This window comes from Wasmannia auropunctata, unplaced genomic scaffold (assembly GCF_000956235.1).
Source record: "Wasmannia auropunctata unplaced genomic scaffold, wasmannia.A_1.0 LD336029.1, whole genome shotgun sequence".
Lineage (NCBI taxonomy): Eukaryota > Metazoa > Arthropoda > Insecta > Hymenoptera > Formicidae > Wasmannia > Wasmannia auropunctata.
The window spans coordinates 33093-59988 of record NW_012026861.1 but is presented as its reverse complement, the minus strand read 5'-3'; the positions used below and the strand labels follow the sequence as shown (position 1 = coordinate 59988).

Sequence of the window (26896 nt, the reverse complement as noted above, 5' to 3'; positions counted from 1 at the left end):
AATTTTCAAATTATATCGTGAAGAGAATTAAGCTAATCCGTTCAAAAGTGCGATAATGTAGCGCAAGGCATTTTCTAAATGATTTTACGATGTCGCGAGATTAGCCAAGCGCGCCGTAAGAATGTGCGTCGTATCGAGCTTACGCTGAGCCCGGCGAAGGACACTTGAACGTATGGATCCACCAGATCCTTCACTTCCCCCGTGAAAGCCTTCTTCACGTTCGCCATAATGCTGCTGTTCATTTTTGGCAGACCGTCAGCCCTGTAAACCTTCACCACAAATTTCGCACGCTGTCTCTCGATCGGCACGCCGTCCGGCAACAAGAGATTGCCCTCGATGTCGTCCTCGTCCTTTTCACTTTTCGGAGGGATCTTCACGGTGTCACCTTTGCCAATAACGCTTATGTCGCATTTTAGATAACCTTTCGGTCCACCGGCAACATCATCCGGATCGGTGAGCAGGGCCCATTTATGATAGAATTGATGATCTAGGGATAAAATTTATTGACGTCGATCCATAAATGATACGCGATGGTGCGTCAAAGAAGAAAGGAATTTGCGATTAATTCCAGGAGAGAGTTTACCCTAAAGTGCGGCATGAAATACTGTGCTACTTCGAGAGAAAAGATTCAATTTTTAAATTTGACATTTTGCATCTTTAGAAAAGAGAAAGCATTTGAAAATGTATGAATATAACAATGTTTTATCATTCATGTTTGTGTAAAAAAATAACAATGCCAGAATAAAATAAAACATTAGAAGTATAACTTTGATATTAATAGCTTTCTCCTACGCTCCGGTTATTACCTTCGCATTATGCTTTTCATGTCCGTTTTTCCAGGTAAACTTTCCAATTCTTAATTTACAGTTTACAATCAAACAGTTATTGAAATACAGACAAAGAGAATAAGCTGAAAATTGAAAAGAGAGATCTGCAAAAAGCAATCAGAAAGCTTTGTCTTTTAGAGCATGAAAACAGCTGAGAGAGTTGCAGCTTTTATTTCGATTTTCTGGTGAATTTGTGATTCTTTGTGGATTTATTTTTTTTTCGAGAGTACAATTTAAATTAAGGAATCAGAGTAATATAACGATTAATATAAACGATTCCCTGTCATACATTCAAACATTTATTATCTCTTTCGAAAATGCTCGATAAAATCCGAAAACCACGCGCCTCACTCACGCATTAATAGCTTTAACTGTACGCGAAACGCACCGATAAATAAAGGTATCAATTAAAACTGATGTGCGGTCGTTTTTCTTTTTTACGTTTCATCGAATGTTCGCAATTGTCGCTTGTAACGCATTAATTCGAAGCCGTTTGTTTATCTTCTATAAATAAAAAAAAATATCTGATAATAGCATTGAACACCGGCATGTATTATGCAACCTTAATGCAATTAAACAGGCGTACGATTACATTATACCGTTAGCGGCGTAATCGATATTTTACTCGGGACCTTTAGCCTTGGTGTGTTATTAGTTTATTCAAGTTTATTAAAGCATCGATTAAAATATCAGAGCAACCATAACGTAACCTCGATATGTGTATATAATTATATAAGTAAAATAGAGAATCAGTGTATATATAGGTACAATATTGTTTGCAATGCTATTGATAGCATTCTGCCCTTTAAAAGATTACGGCAAAATCATCGACTATATTTTTAATTATTGAATGGTTATTGAAATTAAAAAATATACTAGCAATATTTTTAGAATTAAAAAAGTATTAGCAATCTTTTTAAATAAAATGTTTCACAAATTAAATTTCAATCAAACACAGTTAAATTTAATTTATTTAATCTAAAAAAAATAGCAAAAACTTTATTGATAAAATATTTAATATTAAAAATTATAATATGGAGGCACATTCAATAAAATCTTCAGGAAATCGTTTTCAAACTTGTCATACTCACTTAATTTAGTTAAAAGAATATTTCTAATTTTGAAATGCGTATCCTAAAGATGAGCAAATTTAGAAACGCGCGTTTGTGATCTCAACTCATTTTTTTTCATAAAGACGGACGTTACATGCGACTTCTTGTCAATACATACAAGACCGAAAAGAATCGATGGTGAGTAATTGGAGCGGAAGTTCATCCGTTCACGAGCCAATTATTATCTTGATGCGATCGTACGGACGATCGTAAAATTTTTACCTGCATGCCATACACGGTACTTCGGCGTGTGCGAGAACACGTGGTTCGGGATTAACTTGGACAGCACACATTTACGGTATGTACATGCGTAAGAACATTTAATACACGTGGAGGTGATGAAAAGCCTAGCATGCGGATACGACTCGCGATAAAAATAGAACATTTGTTCTCGCAAACGCGAATGTTGCGACGTGACAGATGATGATTGATACTTTTTCGCACTCTTCGCAATTTTCCCCTAACAATTCCCTTCGAAGCCACTGATCGATGAACTTACATTCGATCGCACACGATGACTCTGCTGGATTTTAATTTTTGCTACAGAATATACGTTCCAGAAAGGTGCGAATTGAACAGAAACCTTTCTGCAGTGCGGAAGATTGCAAAATATTCCATTTTTAATATATTGTTCTATTTGCAAATGGGCGCGCCCCTATTAATTACTTATCACTGTGCATAAGAGCGCCATTGGCTTTGTAGGCGCCTTTGTGCAACAGGATGTGCTACGAGCAATATGTATTCATTAAAATCAACATTTAAAACGCTTGCGCATTTGCCAACAATGCTTTTTTGTACGTAATAATAAAAAAATATAATAAAGTTTTTAGGTATACATAAAATTATGTATGTTGTGAAATCCAAGAGGTAAACATCAATACTAACATACTATGTGTACGTGATGATTATACTACTGACACATAAAGTATGTAAATTGCTACTATCAAAATGAGATCAAACACATATTTGTGCAAAGTTAATTAATACTTTTTTAAGCGAGATACATTGTTAAAAATTGTTTAATTAAATTCAACAAGGAAGAATAATTCGTAAAGTAATTTGATTAGATCCTCTTAAGCATGCGATTATCTAATTACGAAGCGCAAAGTCTCGCACTTTCACGGCACATCTCAAATCGCACAAAACCACGAGGAGAATTAAGAAAACGAGACTGTGGGGTTGGCGGAATTTTCTCATTAGAAGATAGTATAGTGCGTCATAACAAATTTCTACGCTTCTTCAAGTTCTTGAAGTTATACCGCATAAGAGGGGTATCTTCTTGCAAACACGGCGCTCGCTTCGGAACTCGCAGGCAGAGTGCAGAGAATGATGTAATAAAGACTTTATTTGTCGAAAATGTTTGCCGATAAAATAAAGTGCACTTGCCAGCGTCGCATACCGGGTCTCATACCAGGTGTACCACTTGAGAATTTAATCCGCGCGCGACAGTAAAAATTGTCAAATGAAGTACTCTCGAATATTCAGCTTGTTATTTAAAGCGACGAACACTTATGCAATTAAAATCGCATAGCGTATTTCAAATATTAAAAAAAAATAACATAAGTATTCGAGACGCAACTGATCATTTCGATATTTGTCCACTTTATATTTTTGAAGCTTCTTGTGTTTGAATAATTTATTATATTTTAAAATTATGTTCTTTAAATACTAATACTTTTCGTATTTTGCATCTCAAGTATAATATTCAGCGCAATTTATCACTCGTACTTAAACTACGACATTACGGTATTCATTTTGATTTGAACGTGAATTAAATTTCCTCTCGTGGAGAAGGAAATTTCCGAGTACACCGAGCATTAGACTCGTCTGGTCTCTGGACAATGTGAAACCTGTACCTGGTTGTGCCCATACCGTCGCGATGTCTAACTTAAAGCTGCCCAGCGTTAGATTAGCGCGCAAGAGATTCCGCGATTGCTGCACCTGCATATTATTAAAAGATGTGCTGTTTGAGCTTCTTCCTCATTCCCTGTCGTTTGCATTTTCATCTTGATCGTCAAGCGTTCGATCTGTCTTCGTCTAATATTCGTCATTTGTAATTCCCAAACGGAATATTAAATGTTCTCTCCTTAAGCCCTTCTCAAATAATCGATTTCCGATATTCGTCCAAATACCGGGTTTAATTGCGAGAGCGACAAAGATGTAATGGAGCGAAATTATTCAGAAATGCGCGCATTTGTCGAAATACGCGATTAACTGCGTATTTCCGAATGTATTTAATATCAATGGGCATTACATTAATTAAATCTTGTTTTGAAGTTTTATGTATAAACCGATATAAAATTAATACGTGCGGATAAACTCACCGACAGCGTAATGATTTTATCGAAGAGCATAACGGGCGGCATGTGGAAATCGAAGACAAAGTACTGAAAATATACCGAGAGAAAGTAATTAATGGAGGTGAAAAATTTGTAGAAATTTCGTGGAATATATAATAAACATTTTTCTCTTTGACAACTTTTTAGCAACAAATATTAGCACATATTGATTCTGCTTATTTTGTTTCAGCTAACTTATGAGTCAATTTCTAATATCCGATATCTAATATTTCTAATCCGAGTGAGCTACGGAAAAAGCAAAAATGAACTCTACAAAGAACCATTTATTTTATTTTGTCAATAATTTTGCATTCAAGTCCGACAATTAAGCAATGTAAGCAATGTAATTAAGCATGTTAAGTGTTATTTACTTACTTCGTTGTAGTACGGACAATTTGTGGACTCCTTTACGCTCGTATATTTGCGTTGATCTCCAATTTGCACGCAGACTACTGGATCCATGTTGAGACCGGCGAGCTGCCGCGCTTCTATGATCGTAACGCATACCTGGTAATCTTGAGCTTTTAACGCGCTCTGCCAAGTATCACCCGTCTGTGAAACGAGAAAAGTTCGCGAGTTGATTCGACTCGATTTAAATAACTCGAATTGCAAGGCAGAATATGAAACGGCACGTGCAATGCCTCTCGAATCCGAGTAAAGAAGTGCTGCGTATACAACGCTTTCTGTAATGTTATAGGTAACGAAGAGAAAGAAAATCTGACTAAATCGTTTTTCAACGGTTTTCAAAGCATACCTTTATGTAACAATTTAACGTTTAAAATTACTTAATCGGAGAGCGATATCGAATAACACGTACGTTTTGAACGCAATAATGAACCAAAAAACAAAACTCAGTCGACCATCAGAGAAGTTTACATTGACGGATCGAATTCGAGAAATCTTTTACACAAAAAGCTTTTACGAGATATCATTTCTACGTGGTTTAAAGTGAAATCACGTATCTGTTCGTTATAAAGGGAATTTCATCATTCCGCTCCTCCGAAGAAACATCGGAAACTCCAAATAAAATCTCAGCAACCTTAGGTATATTTAAAACGGTCAGCGTTCGATTTCTTCCTTTTTGAGAAAAATCAAGAAGCATTCTTTAGTAACTGAAGTTTATCGAATTATAATAATAATTACTAATTAGTGAAGAATTTGCTTTTCTTTTACATATTCTTTATCGAATTGCATTATTACTGAAGAAATACTTTAATTTGGTATGATATTATTGTACGCAAAGTGTATTATAATATCCTCTTATAATTATAAATCAAAGTAATAAACTCTGACATTAATATAAAGTAGTGTAGATAATTATTTTGTGTTCAAAATCTCTATCGGCTGATAAACCAAAGACGAACATCTCTACGCTTCTTTGTAAAATATTTCCAGAGAAAAATGTCTCGCTTCACAAAATTATTACGAGGAATGTTAATATCTTCTAATATAGCACCGCATAAAACGGCCGTGATATCGAATCTGCTCATGTCGCAAAAAGAGAGCCAAAATAATTTTGCATAAAAATTTCGTTCGCCCTTTGACGTAATTTAAGCTTGCCCTTTCAGGATCGATCGACCTCAATCTCATTTAAAGATAATCGGATCATCATTTACGGATAATTGCTGCATCAGTATTATCGTAAATGCTTAATACAATTTGCTGTGACATTTCGAAATTACTTTATTTTGCAAGAACTGTGTTTCCTCTAAAAGCATTCGTCTGTTGAATTTGTATTATTGTCCGAATAAAAAAAATTAAAGGAAAGTAAGATTCTCATTAACAAATCCTTTTCTTAAAATTTCTTAAAATTTAGATAAGTAAAGATATATAAGTATTTAATAATAATATAAATTTATGGGAAATATAATAAGCTGATTGAAGTTTGGAATGTTCTTGGAGCGATTTAAAAAAAATGATTTATCCTATTTCTAGCTTCACACAGAGTAACTCGTAAATGCTACAAACACAATACAAAATATTTCGAACAAATATACGAGTCGGAAGACAATGTTACTTCCCTTATGATCGATAAACCACCTTTCCGTTTATTCGAAAAATTCTATTTACGCCAAGAATGATTTGTATCATTTCTACCTTTGCAGAAAGTAACTTCTATAAATGCCAGACACAAAATGAAAAATGTTCTTCTTGAATGCACACGTTCGAAGGTACCTTTTATGATCGAAAAATTATTATCGAGCGTGAGGCCTTCCGACGCGTGTATTCGATCAGAATGTTTTTTTACTTTGTATCTGGCACTTAGAAGTGACATTGTGCAAAACTAGAAATGGGCCAAATCATTTTTGGCGTAGCTAGAATTTTTTAAGTGACCGGAAGGATGGTTTATCGAGCATAAGGGTGCCTTCCGACGCGTGTATTTAATCGAAATATTTTTATTGTATTTGTGGCGCTTGTGAATTATTCTGTGCAAAAAATATAAATAGGACAAATTATTTTTAAAAAATCGCTCCAGAAATGTTTCAAACTTCAACTAGCTGATTTTTACTCGACATAATTATTAACTCGAAATAATTATTGTCTTAAATTTTTGTGTCTTTAGATTGCTATTATGTAAGTATTGCTCAGTACTGTAATAATAAGTGAACAACAAAACAATATTTAGCATTCTTATTAACATATATGCAACGTAACCAATCATTAGTCATTGAAAAAGATATTAACCTTGGGCTTAGATCTCTTGGCCGGTTTTTTTGCAACTGTCTCCTCTTGCTCAAGGTTGGCGCTTAGTTGACTGTCGTTATCGGACGCATTCGTTTCGAGGGACGTCATAGAATTCGTTCGTGAAGGTTCATTCGAAGTTGGACAGCTCGAGTCCTGTCTGTCAAGAAGTTCTCTCGTTTCCGAGTTGCTGTCACAGGACCGGGTACGTGGCGGTCTCTGCTTTCCCAATTTCAGCAGGGATCGCACGCTCCTCAAAGTGGTGCTTCTGAAGGAAATGGATATCCATGAAGGGGAATCCAATATATCAGCGGGTAAATACTTTTCCGAAGACTCTAATTCTCGTTGTGCAATCCAATACTGAGATATCTGAACGACTCTAGAGGCAAGATGCTTTCTAAAAGCACTACTTATTGTCCGTCTTGATATTGATTGAAATGTGCAATTGAAATTAGAATTGTATAATTTAGAATAATATTTAGAATACATGATGGTCATTCATTTTATCTTCTATATTTTTGTAAAATTTTATTTTTCAATATATTAGAAGACAGAAGAAGAGAGAGAGAGAGAGAGAGAGAGAGAGAGAGAGAAAAGTATCAAACATTTTTAAAAACTATTTTGTGACTTTAACTCCAGTAAACGAATTTATCTCGGCTTTATTTTTTCCTATTATTCTCCGCAGCGTATGAACATAACTTTTCTCTTTCCCAGGTGACTCGAAAAGCCGCTTACTAGCACCCTTATATCGCTTCCGTCAGGTTTCATGCCGTTGCACACCGAGAACTTCGGTGATCTCGACCCGATGGCGTCACTCACTTTAAGCCGCAATACCATCCGCTCGTAACCGTAAACACACACAACGGCAGATTAAAACGCTTAGATATTGCAAACGCTCAAATTGAATTCCAAATCTCCTAATCTGTAAGTTAAATCTAAGCGAAATCGCGAGGAAAAGTATTCTTAATTCTTACATATTGTTGAACAATTTGAAAAAAAAAAGTGATTATAGATTTTTATAATAGTTCAGTAGTTTCAAACAATGCTTATATATTATTTGCAAACTATATTTTATCTCTTATTAATTGTATTGTATTTTATCTTTTATTAATTTTTTGTTAACATTTTATAAATTATTAAAAATTTAAAAAAATGAAGTTTTAAAAGCTCGAACAAAACCAACAGGCAATCCTCTTTATAATCCATCGATAGAAACACTAGCACACACAGTGCTGTTGTTACTAGCTGAAACAGGGATGAAATTGACAAAAGGCTCAAGTCCTACGATATGTTTGCATCCATGCTACTTCGATCCTCGTCGATTATAACGAGGGGGAAACCGTGGGCGATTTTGCGAACGAGGATGTCACGGGTACGTTATTATACGCGTATGGACGGTCACGAGTTACGTTCGATTACGTCCTCACGTCGAGAGGCAGCGACAGAAATTGCCGTGGCGCTCCCAGGAGAGTTTAATCTTCTTGCGAGATATAAAAAACAACTTCTTTCCCAACGCGTCACGATAAGATCCTAATAATACCTACACGAAATAGTATAAGCCATAGCCTCCTTTCGTTCTAAGAAAGTGAAAGAAAATAGAAAAATGTGAGATCAATTATGATTGAGAAAAAAACAGCTTGCAGCAAAAAGTTATTTGTTACGAAGTTGCTTGAAATTTTTATATATCTATACAATAAATATCTATATATATGTACACTAAAAAGTATACAAAATGTATTAAAACTTTGCGTTATATCGTAAAGACAGAGAATTTAATTTTATCTTCTCTCTCTCTCTCTCTCTCTCTCTTTCACTCTTTCTCTCTCTTGATATTAAAGGTAACTAAAAGGTAACTCCTGTTATCGTTAACGTTATAAACATTTCTACCTTATTGACAAATTAAATGTTACAATTTTGGATACAAAATAATTTTGCAGCAATTTATTTAAGATACTTATAAAAATCTTATTTAAAAACTCTGCGTCACACATATATAACAATACTAATATGAAAAATTGTCGGTATTTTATATTTCTTGTCTTATACCAATATCTTGTACCAATATCTTGTACCAATAAATCATCCGTTCCACATTTTACATATTGCCCAGCAAATGTACATACGTGCAGAAATAATATATCTTTACCTCGCCTGACCTTTCCGTCGTAAAAAGGTTCAACGAGATCATCGTGATAATACATCGCTGGCATCATCGACATCGTCAAACGCTCAGTCACCCTTATTAATCAATCTATTCATGTTTCGGTGACGTTGACGATGATACCGGATACGTAATAACACAGTACTTAATAATAATGTCGAAAGCTGCCAGATCACCAAAGTAATCGTAGCTAGGCAATTCATAAAAGTCAATATGCGTCCGTGAGTCGTTTAATTAACAACTCATTCATTTTTTCGAAATTTTTAATGAAAACTTAAGTGCAGGAGAAAATAGACGCAATTTGCGAAACGAGAGTAAAATATAAATTTTAATGAAATACTAACCGCATGCGAAATTTTCGCAAAAACGGGCGAGAGAAAGCGAACTTTCAGAAAATACACTACTTAAATTTTTTAATAGTACAACTTTAATTTAATTTAATTGCTTGAACAAAAATTAAATGCAGTTTGCACATCTCGATATTAAATATATGTATTAGAAATAATAAAGAAAAAAATAATTGCTGACAACATATCACTTATTCTGCAGAAATAAATGATTTTGTTTTTTTGCAATTCCGAGTTTAAATGGAATAGTAAAATGCAATTTTTACGCTTCCGATGGCGCGTAAAAAGTAAACATTAACGAAGATACATCACGGTGTGTAAGTATCTCGCAAAAATGAACATGAGATGCGAAACTCCTAAATAAAACACGTCATGTAGTTCATTTTCATGTAGTTCTGAGTTTAATCTAAGTGCAAAATTGCATTTAAATTGTAATTTTAAGATAGAGATTTTTCGTGTTTTTCGATATATTTATCTGTGCAATTATGTAAAGTTGTGTAATTTTCAAATTTACAACAATTCTTTATAATATTTTTATAAACGCGAAAATACGTGGTGATATTAATTTCCAATTATTATTTATTATCAATTATTGTAGTTATTTAACGGAGTAACAATCGATTAATTCTTCTTTTATTCTTCATTCTAAATTATATCTCTTTTGTATGTAAAATCAGCAGCAATAGGAAATTACGGTACAATTGCGATTAAATCGTGCATGATATCTGGAATTCGAAATATAAATACATGTTTCTCAAATAATAGTTTCATGCAAAAAGAGACTTAATAATTCGCATTTTAATTTGCAATTATTATGCATGAATTCCATATTGAATACGCTTTTCACATATCCATAATTAATTGTAACAAAGACGCGGAAATAAAAGTAGAAGTTTTAATAGCAATTGTGCGACTAAATATAAACAGTATTACAAAATATTGTGAAAACAATTTCTTTAATAGACTAATGTACATGTTCTTATGAATAAAAAGAGCGCAAAATTTTGCATACAGTCTTGTTAATATTTCTCGTTAATTAAATATTTTGTTCTTTAAATTGAGTTATTAGTTTGAAACACTAATTAAATACATAGTTCACATGTTTATATGTATATACGTGATAGTTACATACATAGACTTGATGAATAATTTTAACATAATTTGCATTGGCCCTCTCGGCGATGTAATATACACATTTCGGTATAATATAACTCTGGAATGACACAACTATCTCGTAATTATGTTAACATTTCCGACAGTGTGACTCTCAAAAAATATATCTATCGTAGTTATTTGCTACTCGATGATGACATGATTATATGATATCTTTCCCGCGGTACCAAATATTATATCTTTCCCACTGGAACCAAATATTATGAAGCTTGACGATTCATTGTATATCTAAATTGATCAAAGTCAGATGAGTCATTGTCACACACGTACATAAAACGAAGCTATTGCAAAATTGACGAGCGTTTTGACGATATTATCATGGTATATATATAAATACGACAAGATAGATTTAGATTGTGCTAGCAAAAATAATTCACAAAACGAATAAAGAATGTAATATTACATGACTCATTTTTTTATCTTAAAATGATGAGAGCTTAGCTTTAATGAAATTTAACGATATCTTATTAAAACTTAAATTATAACGAAACGTTATAAGTTTTAATAAAATATGATTGCAAACATAATATGACTTCTTGGATTTTAACAAGTAAAAAATTTTAAAGTTAAATCTATATTTATATTAATTAAAGGATATTTCTTGTTTTTTGTATTTACGGAATGTTTGTTCTATCATTTATTACTTCCATTTATGTTTTTGAATAATTTTGATATTTTTTCAGTGCAAACCTATATTCTAATATCATTATAAAATTATTAATTAAATAGTTTACATTAAATGTAATATAACAACGTTATAAAAATATCAGACAAAAAGATTTGAAAAATATTTATTTAATTTTTAAAGGAGATATTGTATCATGAAAAGGAAGTATGAATAACGGAAAACTGATATTTTTAGGATAAAACTGTAAAATGAGCAAGGTTAAAAATAAAAGTATAATAATAAATGTTATTAATAAATGTTACTTTCGTCTAATTTTTGCAAATAAAAGTAATATCTTCTAATAATTCTATTATTAATTTATGGTCGTCTATATCAAAAGATCAACTTAAATTTCTTAAATTTTTTAAAAATTAGATATTATATAATTTATATTATTTCATTGTTTAAAGAACGATCTATCACTCACCGCTTCCGAGTGTCGGGCGACTTTTCACTAGTTGACAAAGAGGTGCCCCTCGGTAAGAAGCCTTTTTTCGATATTTTCTCGGGGGTATGCCAAGAGCCTCGTCTTTTCCCACTGGTGGAACTGCTGTTGGCTTGCTCGAGGCTTCTCTCGAGGTTTGCGATATTCTGCTCGATGTCGATCAACATTTGTTGCTCATCCTCCATTATTTCCGAGACCGCGTACGAGCTGCAACTTCCGTCTGGGGGATTGTATCGAATTTCGAAGCACACCACCGCCTGCACACACGAACAATGGCGTATTAGAGGGCCCGATCGATGAAAGTTAGGAAGTTAAGATAATCGGTGCTTAACGGAAATAAGAAATATCGCGCACGAACTTTGTTCTTTGTGCCGCCTATAAGCCCGCGCGTAACAACGACAACCGGAGTAGTACGTTATATAAGTTAGAGGAACCTGGTAGAAAATGCATACGGCCGTCTAAAAATGTATAGCAATTTCCGATATTACCGCGATCATCTGAAAAAACCTAACCTTTACATTTTTCAGCTGGTCGCGGTAACATGTAAAAAATGGATTTATTCGTGAGCGGTTCAGAATAAAATAGAGAAATTGTGTATTTGATGGAACATGAAGAGATTTCCAATATTTTTTTATTTGTGAAAGATAATAATGTGTATAGAAATAATGAAAGAAAAATTTAGTTTCATACATTTCAATTTCGTTATAATACTTTTCTTTTTAATAATTTTGTAAATTTTAAAGTTCAAAAACTTGTTATATGCAGTATATGCATCAGAAATATGAAATATTGAAATTTTTATTGGTCTAGCTGCAAGTTTTTATTGATTTACTGGAATAAAATACATTTTTTTATTCTACTCAATTGCATTCATATATTTATATAAATATATTAACATCTTTGAAATAATTTAAGAAAATATTATCTTTTATTTAAATTATTAATATTTAAATTACTTAAGGCCTGCCACAAGATTCAAAGGATTCGCCTGCAAACTTTGTCTTTCTATTAATCTATTTCAATGCACTTTGTATGATAATAGCTAAAGTCGACATGGTACAATTCTAAGATTACAAGAGAAGTTAATGTGTCTTGCTTAACTTGCGAGAAGAATTTTACATTCTATTTCAACTTTGTTAACAATGTGTTAGTAATAATTTAATCATTCTGAATTTATGATGACATTTTCGTCCTTTCAAGCTTCTAAATAATGCAGCAAATGCATTCATTAAATGTTATCCAAAAATGAGCTTAAAAAACAATTAATATAAAATTTCACATTTTTCAGTGGCAGTGATGAAAATGCTGTTTTGTAAAAATTCTCATCTACACAACAAGTTTTATTGTTCGTTGAAAAGAATAATTATCAGTGCACGTGTTATGATCATTTTTCCGAATTTTTTAACTAATTAATCAACTTGAAAAAATAACAAGAAAAACAAAAAGCAAACGTGAAATTTAAAATTAAAAAAAATAGTCTATAAAATCAGTCAAACATCAAACTTTTTACGCAGCAGTTATCCAGCAAAATTTTATATTCGTAATATATTTATTTATTCTTTTTAAAAGAAGAAAGTACGGCTGCAAAGAAAGGAATGCACTTTGCAAGCGTATGCTTATTCGAATACACCACTGACACTTAGGGCGTCTGTCTGTTTAAAATGTTACATGTTACAAACGTCCGTCACGTAGGTACTCTTTATGCCAGAATGTTCCCTGAGACGGAAAACATTTAATATGGCTGCTGTGAAGGAAAAAGAATAGGTAAAATTTGAATTGCTATCTCGACTAAATTAGGTTTGCTGTTACACTTGCTTTACTTACCTTAGCGAGTGAAATATACGCGGGCTTTTAACATTTTTTTAATGTTAGTTTTCTTTATTTCCCGGCATTTGCATTGTAAATGCCTCGCATCTTAAGTCTTCTCTTTCGCTCAAGAACGTAGCCGAGTCACTTAATAATGATGTGAATTTTGTTATTTTAAATAAAAATTTATTGTAAAGACACTTTCGAAGCTGCTATTTATCAAATTCTCCCGAAAAACTAAAGATATTTGTATGATTGTAAATGTACCGCATTATAAATAAATTATGCAATAAATAATAAAGCATATATACATATATATATATTTAATTTTTTTATTGCAAATTAATTTATAATTTCGAAGAATATGTTTGTTTTAAATGAATTATATAATTGAGCATGTAATGCTCCAAAAAAATCATTAGTAAAGAAAGTACTATGTTCTAAGAGTAATTGTGTAATTTTAGATAATAAAAATAATCCGCAAATGGTTAAAAATTGACACATACAAATTACATACGTGTAACATATTTTTAGCTTGACATTTGTACGTTAATGCGTTATCTGGATTAAATAATTATTATTAAAATAATTTTAATTTTGACTTAAAAATAATTTTGTGCACATAATCCAGCGAGATGTTTTATGATTCTTCTCTGTTATTTAGTTATATTTAAGTCATTATTTTTTTGTCATTATTTTAATAATTATTTAAGTAATCATACATACTATGCAAAATTATTATCGGTATCTGAAATTATCAAAAAGATGAGAAATGATAGATTTATCAATCTTATAAAGAAAATAGCATTTCGCAGGTGATGATGGAACGTGTGATATTTGATACAACGTACAATGTATCGCGCGCAGACATAGCGTATATCGCGGCTATTACGTATTCAGCTGTTCTCTTCGATATTGGAACGTACCGGAAGCGGTTTGTTATTGAGGTCGACCAGGGAATCCGAGACCAGGATCCTCCCTTCGCGTACCACCGTTTGCAACACCAGTCCGTATCTCGCCGCAACTTTTTCGTTTCTCAGAACTCCGCGCGACACAACTGCCAGTTGCAGTATTTCCGCCTCATCCACCGGTCTTCCCAGATTCCACGTGAAACTCTGAAAATGGAAAATGAATTATTTATAAGACGTACGTCTTGTCATATGCAATTCAATAAAAAAAAGTCAACAAATGAATTAAAGCACTCTGTGAAGTCAACAGAAATTGGAGCGACTTTGTTCTATATGAAACTAAATTTCTCACATTCGAAGTCAGGAATGAGTAAGAAAACTTTGAAGAGCTTCATTTCATTCTGTTCAATTAAATTTCTCACATTCAAAGTCGGGAATGAGTAAGAAAACTATGAAATGTTTCGTTTCATTCTTTTCACAACAAATTTTCTACTGAATGTTAAAATTCTTAATTTCAGAAAGATATTCATTTGTAAATTGGGGATATAGGCTAATCCTTTTTTTAATTTATATTTTTGTAGAATAGAAAAATCGTGCTGACACATGAAAAAAAATTTTTTTTGCTTTTTTTCTCTATATTCACACAAATTGATTATACATTGCCGTAAGCGAGGCGGATTCATGTCGCTATCACGAGTTTGCACGCATTCGAGTCGCACGCACATAAAGAAGAAATATATGAAAAATAGCACAGCACGCGAGATATGTGGATATACATATAAATAAAACTGGGAGCTCGATAAATTCAGAGCACGGTTGCCTTTGAGAAAACCACGCGATACTTAAGAAAGAACCGATATTGAAAAGGTCTCCTAAGCGGAGACCTGCCGCACGATGAAAGATGATCTATTATTTACGCCCGAGAAACGCGAGACGCTCTTTTTCACTTCGTGATTTTTAATAAAGCTGCACTCGCAGTCGTACGATCGTTCTAATTTCATTTTTGCCTTCTCTCCTTGTGAAGATACAAATGAATTAAACAGAATCGATAGGATTTAAAAATAGTCCGGTGAAAACCAAGTTATGAGTTCCTTACGAAAGCAGAGCAATATTTCAATCCAATCTTGTGGAATCAGGAAAATTATTAAATTGATGTTAAAATTGATCCTGATTCTATGGCAATAACTTTAATTTTTTTTTTGGAACGGAAATATCAGAATTTAATAAAAAACATGGTATATTTCTTTGTGCATCATGTTTGCCAATTTAGTTGTATGCCACGCGCTGACAACGCCGGGAAACACAAAAAATACCGAACTATTTCATGGATTCAAAGATTGGGGATTTAATTTCACAGAACTTTTCCCATACTTTTATTTCGCACAAAGTCATTCGTGTTTTGCGTTTGATATGCAAAAAGATTGATGAATTTGAGAAAGTTCGTTAAAAATCCTTTTCAAACTGAATTTTTAATTATTGTTAAAATGCGAATTCTTTTAAATCTTTTTCTATCTTTTTTTCCACGGAAAAATTTGAATTTTTATAAAGAAGCATTGAGAAAGAAAGAAAGAAAAAATGATTAATGAATGTAGATTTATTTTTTTACACGTGAAAATGAAAAACGAAAAAATATGGAAGATATTCTCTTCTTCCTTCGCTCAAACATTAACTACTATTTAATAATCTACACTGGTTTCATTAGAAGAAAACATAAAATTGTAAAAACTAATCCCAGAAATCGATCTCGAGTAATCCGTTTTGGACGCATGAGCTAATTCCTTGCACAATTCAACTTTAATTCGCATCTGTTTCATCAAAACCTTTGCAAATTCTTGTGAAAACAGGTCGAGATTTTTAATTACGTTGAAAGCGTAATAAAATCGCAAACCCTCGAATATACAGGCGTGACACACTTCTAACATTTGTGCAAATTTTATACGTTCATTAGTTACATCGTGTTATCGTTATCCAGACTCGGATATTGCGAAGTGTTTATTTCCTTCGGTGGATCGTGTTTACGAGGAAGATACATCGTCCACGGGCAGAGAACTGTCAGGCAACTCGCTGTCAGATAAGCTTCCCTAACGCAGAAGCGCCGTAATGGATTGGTTCACGTCGACGTCATTGAATTGAGCCTTCGATACTTATTAAAGCAGCTTCCGCATCAGCGGTGCAATCGCCGAACGCGACGAACTAGGTCAGTATTTTGTATTTTCGATATGAAATTTACAATATATCCCACGTACATAATGCATAATACTTCCGTTGGAAATATCAAAGCCTGCCCTTTTTCGCAACAATCCCGCATTTCGCATGTTACGCATACACACACACACACATCTTGACGCGCGAATCGAAATTTCCATTTCACGGGAAGACAGGAGACAATAAAGAGCCACTTTGCCATTGTGCATTCGCAAGCTATTGACGAGCTCTGTCTGTAAAACAAACAATGCATACATAACACGCATTTCCTTGTAAAATAAACGATTAAATTTGTCAGAGAAAGCAACGTGTTCGAATCGCATGGACTGTCGTCACACAAGTGAATCGCAGTTTGTGGAGTTGCGGTTACCGTTTTCCAGTTGGAAACACGTTTCTGCAGCATCTGCGCGAGGCAATCGTTTTCTGTCGCAAACGAGCAATATCTGCAATACGCGCGATACACGCCTACGATACGTGGTGCATGCGTGAAAAGTTTTCAGTTCCCAATAACATTTACCGCGTTTTTCGCGATTGCCATATATGGCAAAATGTGCGGGATCGATTCTGCTATCACGCACCCTTCGCCTCGACCTTCGTATCATAAAAGTTGAATGGAATGGTTCGCTACGCAATGTAATAGCAGTTGGCCCCACGCGAGTTACGTGCATACAATATTACAGCCGCTTCTTGCATCTCAATAAAGAGGATGATCAACATGCTACGCGCTCCCGGACTCATCAGCGAGCTTGATGATAAATCCAACAATCTTTGCCAGACTATGAAAATCTTTTGCAGGCTGCCATTGTGCAATTTATACGGTGGAGTTAATTTACGATGCAGATTAGAAACTTCCGAGGAAAGTTTTGATGAGACTCTCTCCCTTTGATATTCTCAGAAACACACAGCCACGAGCTAAGTCAGAGAAAGAATCGGAGTAAACTTTCTAGAAGTAGCGATTATTATCGAACTGCTAAAAACCAACGCCTTATTAATTTACCCCTCGCAAATCTTTTCGAGCTTGGACATTATGCCCTATCATGATCACGCCTAGAGATTGTACATTCGATTTTTTATGTCATTACCTTTATTATTTATTCGCTCAGCAAAAAATAATTGTATTTTGTAAGTAAATGTATAGTATATTAGATTATATTTCATGTAATCCCCCCAAAAAATTGTTGTATTTCTTAATAAACAATGATATTTATCGGATAGACAACAATAGCTTTTATTAAATAATCTTTTATTAGGTAAAAAATAATGTGGTTAAAACGAATCTTCGTGCACATGCTTTTCTGAACACTTAAATTATTTAGGAGTGGTGTCTAATGATTTAATGGGTTTGTAATATAGGGTGTGACGGAATCATTAATTTCCAGACGACACGCATATTTACAGCTCTGACGTTCACAATTGTAGTCGTAACAAAGGACATCGACACTTCGATAATTCAATACCCCGACCAATGTTTCATCTGAAAGGCTTTTATTAGAGCGTGTTATCGTATTTTAAAGGAAAGTATAGAAGAGATATATATATGTATTTAATTCGAAATTTTTGAATATTTTAAATATATTTTCAGCAACGTAAACTGCAATAATAGTCAAATTAATATCCTTGTCTGCTTTGTTTTAAGATATTCTTAAAATTATTAAAATATTTAAAAAAGGCTTTTCGAATAAGCTAGAATAAGCTTAAATGTAGAATAATAAATTGTTTATCAAGTACGCTTGTTCTTAAAAAATACTTTTAATTTTGATTTAAATTTATAATTTTAAGAATTTATACCAAACAAAACTGTTCTTTTCATGATATTTCATTTTACGTTTTTTATTATTTATAAAATTAGCTTTATTTTTTTCATTGAAATTGAAGTATATACATATTTTCATAAAAATCCATTTATTTAATATGTAAAACGGGTGTTCGAAAAGCGAAGAGAACAAAGAAAAAAAAATGCAATAAGAATTTTTCAGCCAGAATTGGATCTGGTTTATAGATCCAATAGTTTGTGAAAAATTCAACATACTCCCCATATTAAACGCGTTCTTGTTTGCCGCACACGCCTACGCTCTATTGAAGCATAATCTTAGTTTTACGAGAACGTATTTTCGAGATTTTGCAAAACTTATTACAAGTCTAGTGTTTCGCATTGTGTAAAAGTATAAGCGTTTTATAAAGGGAAGAAGAAACTTTACCTGCTCAATCTCAATAACATCCCCATTGTCCTCGAGTATCGACGAATAATGCGATACTTCTGCAACAGACAAGAAAAAATATATTAAATATATTCTAAAAATAATTTATATATTTCAATAAACAATGAGTTTTACTACGCACAGAAAAATTTTTTTTATGATATACGCTAAAATTATGCAGCATTATATTAAAAGCCCTGAGTATACTCTCAGTGTATGTATGTAACAAATATACATAACAATTTGTATAACAACATAAAACAAAATTTAAACGAAATTAAATAATTAAAAAAAATATAAAACATAAAATAAAATTAAAGCACAACGTATCAAATAAAATAAATTATAAATATCATATGAATATATTAGCGTTTAATTTTGTCATTGATCTTTTTAATAAAGAAATTTAAAAAAATGGTAATTTTGCATATGGTTAAAATAATGTAAAGTTATAATATCGCTGTGTATAATAAAGAGTATGCATAATTTGACACTTAAATAATTTTACAAATTCAATACAAATTCAAGGTTTTTTGTTTTTCAAATTCAGAAGAATGCGTGTCGCGCATGGTTACGCATACATCAGTTCCCATTTTAAATTCGAAAGCTCTTCACGAGTTCGCCGGTTAATAACGGCACTCTGGGGCAAATTAAAATTACATTTTGCGGCTTTACGTCAGAAGCGCTGCTGCAAATTCATAAAGCGAAAAAGAGAACATATCAGGCTTAACTTTGGAGCATCGTAGGATAGATATATACATGTATATAGTTATATACCTCTGGGATAGCCTGAGCACAAAGTACCTTTATACCTGTACAACAGTAAATACCTTACTGCTATTTCGCCGGAATAGAATTCTCGGAATGCTAGAGGTACGGGATGCAATACGCGATTAAATCGCATTGCGATACCCAACAACCATTGGGGATAACACAGTGATAATTTGCTTTTTGTAAGCGCTGTATTCCAAAAAGATGCGCCAGCGATAAGTCGGTATTATTATTTTTCACAAAGCATGCGATTCTATATCGCAACAGAGGAAATGCCGTACGCTCTTTTCTTTCGCTCGCTGATCACTTATTTATTCGAAATGAAATTCCGTGCGATTTTCCAGATACGCTTTTATTAGATGTGTGAAAAGTGGGCCAGCATTGAGTGACGTGCCCTATTTATATTCGCGGTTTACATACGCGAAAAGTATTCGTATTAAAACGATAAAAATAAGTTTGCAGACGGGATAATATATTAGATAATTAATGATAAATCAGAGATACATCGCGCTATTGTCCTGCTTTTCCATAAAACGGCTGTACGTACCGTACAGGAAGAGCGTATATATATATCTGATTACTTTATTTATCTCAATTTATTTATCTCGTATGAGAACCCCGCGATTATCTTCCATTTGTTTATCAGTAACAAAGCGCTGGTTGCGAGCGGCGTGGTTTACTTGCAGCGAAATTTAACCAGCATGATAACAAAATTGTTATCGGTTTACCGGTGAAAAGCACGCGGAGATAGAAAGTTTGCGTAGTAGATAAGGCGCTTTATGGTCAGCCACGCGCGGCGCATATGCAATCGAAGGAAGACGCGAGCGTGTTCGTTAACGCGCAATGAAATCATACGAATACACGTGGCAATCCCTCTTCTTTCACAATTTTTTTTTATGCAACCTCAACGTTTTGAAAGTAAAACGAGGCGTTGTCAGTTTTTTTTCAACAAGCACATCAGAAATGTATAGCGTCATCTTTTAGAATATGCATAGTCTGCATGTTTTTATAAATAAACATATATACATATTATTTAAACGATAACTAACACATATGTAATAATATGTTAAAAATACATATGTAACACATATTTGATAATAATACATTAAAAATGTGTTGTAGACTACTTACTATTAGTAAAAAATTATTTTGTCTCATTTTCAATTTTTTTTTATTTTGTATTCTTGTCTTGTTATCTTATCGAATAATCTAATTTTACTGTAATATAATAAATCGTATAATTACAATATTTAATGCTTGCATAATACAATTAGTAAAATTATATTAAAATCAAAAAATATTAATTATTAAGTAAATTGCATTATATGAAAAAATAATATCAATAAAATTAATAATTATAAAATTATGAAAACATAGTATCAATCAATAACTGTGAAAACTATAAATTAAAATTATGTCGTGTTATTTATTTCAAACTAATAAACTAGCAAACAAAATCTAATCTTCTTACATTGTAGACGTAGCATATCCGTGATAATTAGAGCGCAATGTTTGTGTTAAGATTATTATAAATTCGCTCCCGTCAACTAACAGTACTACCCATATGTGATTTTATGCAAAACAAATTGTAAATACCACGCCATATCGACGATCTGAATGATGTCAGAGGTTGGCTTTTTTGCATGTGAAAAGTTGTTCAAGGGATCAAATATTCAGAAATAGCTGAGCAACATTCGCAAGAAAAGGAGCGATCCAGCTGCGAAATGCGAATGCATAAATATTACGTTCTATTTGCATAACGAATGCTGCTATCGATTAGCTCTCGAGGATATTTGCAAATTGCTTAGTAGTGGGCACTTTAACCATGCGAACGATCGATGTCTATTCTGAAAATAACGTTATAACTCGATTGCCATGTAAATTTATAAAAGATCTTAACACGAAACGCTGCTCATACATCTTCGTTGTCACGATTGGATTGTTCTTTAATCATCGGCATCATTTACACAATGCAGAAAATTATAAGCACCTACCATTATTCGTCACTATTGTTTCAACAATACGATGGGAATGCAAATTATCTTCATTTATAATGATTAAGTAATTATTATTAATTATTCCCACGGATATATAAACATAATTTCATTACATTTATTATGTTATTTATCACTGCGAAATAACCGGCGGTGAATTTATTAGTTTTCCGCGGTTTTCCGTTTATAATAATCGTATTTTCCCGTTGTATATGAAATGTTGCCGAGATTACGGAAGAAATGCTATTTACGATTTGCAAAGACATAACACGAAAAAAAACATGATGGACGGCAGGTATTTGAGATAAATCGTTATTTTCGCACTTGACGTTATTTACGTCAAAGCAAAATCAGTTATTTACCGAATTCACCCACTTCTGTTTGGTCAAGTTCAATATCTCTCTCTCTCTCTCTCTCTCTCTCTCTCTCTCTGTTACTGCTGTAATATGTATCACATAATTTGACGTGATTTAATGCAGCGTTTATGAATTTCGTTAACACGTCGATTTCATGATATCAAATAATTCTACCAAAGAAGATACGTGTACATGGTGTGTGTTTATGACTGACAATGAGTATATTGATTATTAATTCTAATAATATAATATCAGAATACAACATCCGAAATACTTTTATTTTTTGTGTAAAATAAATTTCTCATTTAGCTATTAATAATTTAGAATGCTATTACATTAGAAAGATATTAAAAGATATATCGAATAATTTACTTTTCCATTTCTGTGCGCCAAGTTTTTACTACACAATGGATAATTACGAAGAAAATGAAAATAATTTAAACTTGTGACGTATTAAATTTCTAACAATTCTAGAAACAAATATCATTTTCTCCAAGTTGCATTAAAAAAAGCGTACACTTTTAAATTCAAGCATATTGTAACATGTTTACATTACTGGAAGATCGAGAGAATACAGCTGTGACATTTTATTTTCAATTCTCAGACGAAATGTTCATTTATAATTAAATAACTCATAAGAGACATTCCGTTTCATCTATTTCATTATTTAAATATCTCTTTGCTTGAGTTCTAAAAATACAGAATTACATTATTACGAAAATGCGGAAACGTTGATTTGCGGAGATCTTTACAGAGAGGAGACCCAGACTTCAGATTTCAGATCTTCTGAAACCTTGCACGTTCCTCGTTGAATTTTGCATTGTTCGCGCATTTAACAGCAGATTAATCGTAATTCACGTTGCAATCAACATCGTAACTCCGACGGTGGATGCTTTCGATGATGTTAATAATCCTAACAGCTGTTGAAAATCTGCAGAGACCAGGGCGGGTATTACGGCCGGGATGTTGCAACTTTGCAAGGGACATCCCATCGTATTACAAGGGATTATGCGAAACTCAAACAGTGAACTCGCAACGCACGCAGCGTCTCTAATTTCTCATTATACATATTAACACATATATAATGGATGCTGGACGCTACAACTTTTTTATCCCCGACACGCACCGTGTAGGTGGCAATCGTCTACTGAGGTTCGACGTAGCGCGTCCATATACAACTGGGGCAGGTATGATTAAATGAAATGTTACTCTCCCCATATAGAACCGAGGCTCTAGGGCATGCGTTTCTCGTTACGTCTGAATCTCGTTCTGAATTTACCCTATGCAGTTGTACCATTGCAGTCTCACGACGACGAACTCGCGAAGCAATATGATCTGAAGAAAGCTGTTTTGAGAAATCTAGAAAATCGAGAAAATCTGAGAGAGCGTATGCTAAAGTATATATAGCTTCGTGTAATTCTCTGACGTAGATATCTAGCGAACATTTCTGGGGAATACGTTATAATTGTCCGAATGCCGTTAATTAAATTCTCGTGCATTTCTGTTAATTACGCCAAAATCGTGTGGGAGAACTATATTACTGTGCTACTAACATATTACTGTATACGTATAATGATGAGAGCAAGTACGATATTAAAAGCAAATTATTTTTTGTTAAAAAAAAAGGTTTGCATATGTATTTGAAATAAGTATAATAAAGTATAACAATTATTTGTGTTTTTGTTCCCATTAAATTCTACTTTTTTTCTTACAAATTGCGTATATTGTAAATTACAAATTTATTTTCAACAATGCGGCATTTAACACAATACACAATATTAATAGAATATTAATAAACTGCACGAACTATATTTTTAAAATGATGAGAGGATTAGCGATGCATAATGCATCCCACGATTCCAAAAACGTTAAATTTATTATTTCCTTTTTAGATTTTGTAACGTAAAAAATGAAAAAACTTTTTAAAAATCGCAGAGAGAATCGCGCGTCTCTAGGTACGTCGTTGTTTCAATTATCGAAAAATTTCGATTAACGCACGTTCCGCCGATTATCGGAAAATTATTAGCGCATAGCAGCACGCGACTGCAGCCAGTTAACTTGAAAATTAGGGAAATTAACCCGGAGCGTTGCTCGGAGGTCCGACGGTTATTCTGTAACGAGGACGCAAATCGGCATCACAATCAATCGTTCGTGCACCGAACACCGACAAAGGACGCGTGTACGCGCAGATATGCATCCAAGCACGTGACAGGCGCGTGCATTAATCTGTAGAATCTGCATAGTAATAAGTTGACAGTATCAAGAGTACTCAGATAACACAGATCCAATGTATATAGTATTAAGTATAGAAGATATTATACGCATCAACGAATAGAATCATGAATAATTATTATACATGAATTACAAGACATCCACATCACAAGGAGCGACAAATTAGTACAAACAAGTCACAGACTTATTACAAAAGGAAGAAGAAGAAGAAGAAAAAGAAGGAAGAAGAAGAACAAGAGAAATATTTTTGTACATTATTTATGATAATTTCTTCCTTTTTCTTAAAAAAAAAAGAATGCTGATATTCTAAAAAATTAATACATATATAGATAAATGAATAATGGCGAAAGATTAAGTAAAATAATTAAAGACAAAAGAGGATTACATAAAAATAAATATATGTGTTAAGATTAAAAACTAAGAAAATTTGGTAATATGATAAATGATTATTAATTCAAAAACGCCTAAAAAAACAATGGATTCTTTTCGAAAAAGGAACACTATTGAAGTCGATTTTGCAGACGATAAATCGTTCTTTTTCATTCTGAATAGCGATTTATTCGAGATCATCTTGCGCACGTGAAAAATCGAGCCGATTGCTTTCGTCAAAAACTTTATCTCCTGCAAACGTCAGCGATTTAATAAATTTTGAGTTATATGCTAAGCTAACATTACCTCGAAAGTCGATCTTCACAACCTTTTCGCCCTTGCACTTAAGACCCTGAATGTTCTTCAGGATAACGACGAGCGACATTCTTGCTCCTCCGCCGAGCCGCGATTATGAGAATCGATTGAATAGAGACTCTCCTCTCGTTTAATCTTCACTGATCGCAACGAACTCTTATTGTGTCACTCACAATATCGATTGCTCCATTCATCGATATCATTTTCGCGCCACTCGTGGCTTGCCGCTTCAGTTTGCGTGTTGAATCTCGAGAGAGTGAATGAGACACAGAGGGAATCTATGTAACAGCCTGGAATCCCTTTTCCCTTGCTGCGTACGTTATCGAACCAGGTGTGTCGCCCAGCGATAGGCGGGGTCAAGGTGAAGGAGGAGTGCGTCCTGAATCACGAGTTCTCTGAGACACCGTCGAGGGTTTCAGTCACCCCTTGGCGGAAGAGCGCGCGACCACGGTCTCGCGCGAACGTGCCTCCTGGAGGCTGTCCCGTCGACTGCTCTCCGTCCTCCGAGAATTCGCGCCTTAAACAACCCCCGTGAGTTTGCACCGGGGGAATAATTGGCGCACGCGCCCTTCGGCGGTGCGTGGTGGTGGCGGCCGTCGGAGCCGGTTTTCATCGTCATCACCACCCCGTTGGAACCGGCGCGGGCGGCGCGGCGTTCACCGCTACGCGTACGCCCGACCGTCGTTAATAGGTGACGTAGGTACATCTCTCGCGCACTTGTCACGCTGAATCGCCGCCGAATTAATCAAGCGACAGGTGCATTCCCAACGGTGGTAGCGCGAAAACGAAAAACGAGGTGACGAGCTCGTAGAATCGAGACTGCCTGAGGACAATGAATACAAAATACGGAAAAACGTTTCTCTGAAATTTTAGATGAAAAGAACGTCAGAACAACGTGTTCAAAAACTTTAAAGTGTCTAAAGTTCAAAGGGAAGTCTAAAAGAACGTTTAAAAAATTCAAAATACTTAGAAATACCCTTTCTGTGAACGTTTACTCAGCACTTTCTCTATGAATATAAAAGATAGGATAGAAATTTGCAACATTAAAATAGAAATATGACATTTTGCAAGAAAATACACGAAAGATATCTAGTAGGATCTGTTTAATATGTACTGCTTTGTTTCTCATATGTAAATATTACACAAAAATTTAAATAAATCATGTTAATAATAAAAGTTAATTTTATAATTAATTACAAGCATTAAAAAAATCCTATTTAAAATTAAAAATCCCACATAAAATTAAAATGTTAAGATGTAAAATTGTGAATGTTAAATTATATGCGCGTGCGTGTACACATAAAAATGTAAATCTTACCCTCATACATCATATACATTCTTTCTTTATAGAGAGATTCCAGATCGTTGAATATTAAAATTTCAGGTCAAAGATGCCTAATAGAGGGATCATATATCATACATCATTTTTTCTTTAATATTAAGAGTGGATTGGTCCCTAGACTCTTTACGCTTTACCATACTTGCCCTAAAAAATGTGACGTTAAAGTAAATGCGCAGATTACGACGCAACTCATAAAGAATAAAGGAAAGCATAAAAGAAATATAAAGAAGAAAAATGTTTTATTAAATATTAAAATGGGCTAGGATTTTTATAACTACTCTATATAATATCCTTCCTTATTTCTTGATCATATCTAGGCTTTAGCTAACAATCACAAAAATATCTTTTCTGTTTGAAGTATTATTTTTTATTATATATCTGCAAAGGTTAAAGTCTCGATATTTGAAATGCACGATATTTATATAAAAAAGTACCAAATATTTAATTATTGTAATATTTGCGTAAAAAAAGAGTAAACGTAATTTTGAGTTTTATGATATTACGGAAAATATAACATTTTCTGTATATCATGCAGATTATAAGCTCGTGAAAGATCAACCGGGTTACTAAAGTCAAGTTTATCGTAAAGGGTAGTGTGCAGTTCATGAAAGCTTCGTAAGTCGTAAGTGGAAGGGTGTCCGATAAAC

General features: G+C 33.4%; 1 protein-coding gene across 3 annotated transcripts in view; it reads right to left on the bottom strand.

Annotated features, from left to right (window-relative positions):
* LOC105452553 (otoferlin-like) overlaps positions 1 to 25392 on the bottom strand; it is a 37155-nt gene extending 11763 nt beyond the window's left edge. For all 3 annotated transcript variants that reach the window (XM_011693760.1, XM_011693761.1, XM_011693762.1), the window contains exons 1-9: positions 24899 to 25392; positions 18871 to 18929; positions 14486 to 14674; positions 11736 to 12010; positions 6964 to 7228; positions 4654 to 4830; positions 4264 to 4326; positions 3796 to 3880; positions 144 to 487 (exon numbers count right to left, since the gene is read on the bottom strand). In XM_011693760.1, coding sequence (XP_011692062.1) covers positions 144 to 487; positions 3796 to 3880; positions 4264 to 4326; positions 4654 to 4830; positions 6964 to 7228; positions 11736 to 12010; positions 14486 to 14674; positions 18871 to 18929; positions 24899 to 24977 — 1536 coding nt within the window. In that variant the 5' untranslated portion in view covers positions 24978 to 25392. The remainder of the gene's footprint in view (positions 1 to 143; positions 488 to 3795; positions 3881 to 4263; positions 4327 to 4653; positions 4831 to 6963; positions 7229 to 11735; positions 12011 to 14485; positions 14675 to 18870; positions 18930 to 24898) is intronic.
* Between the last annotated feature and the right edge of the window lie 1504 nt (positions 25393 to 26896).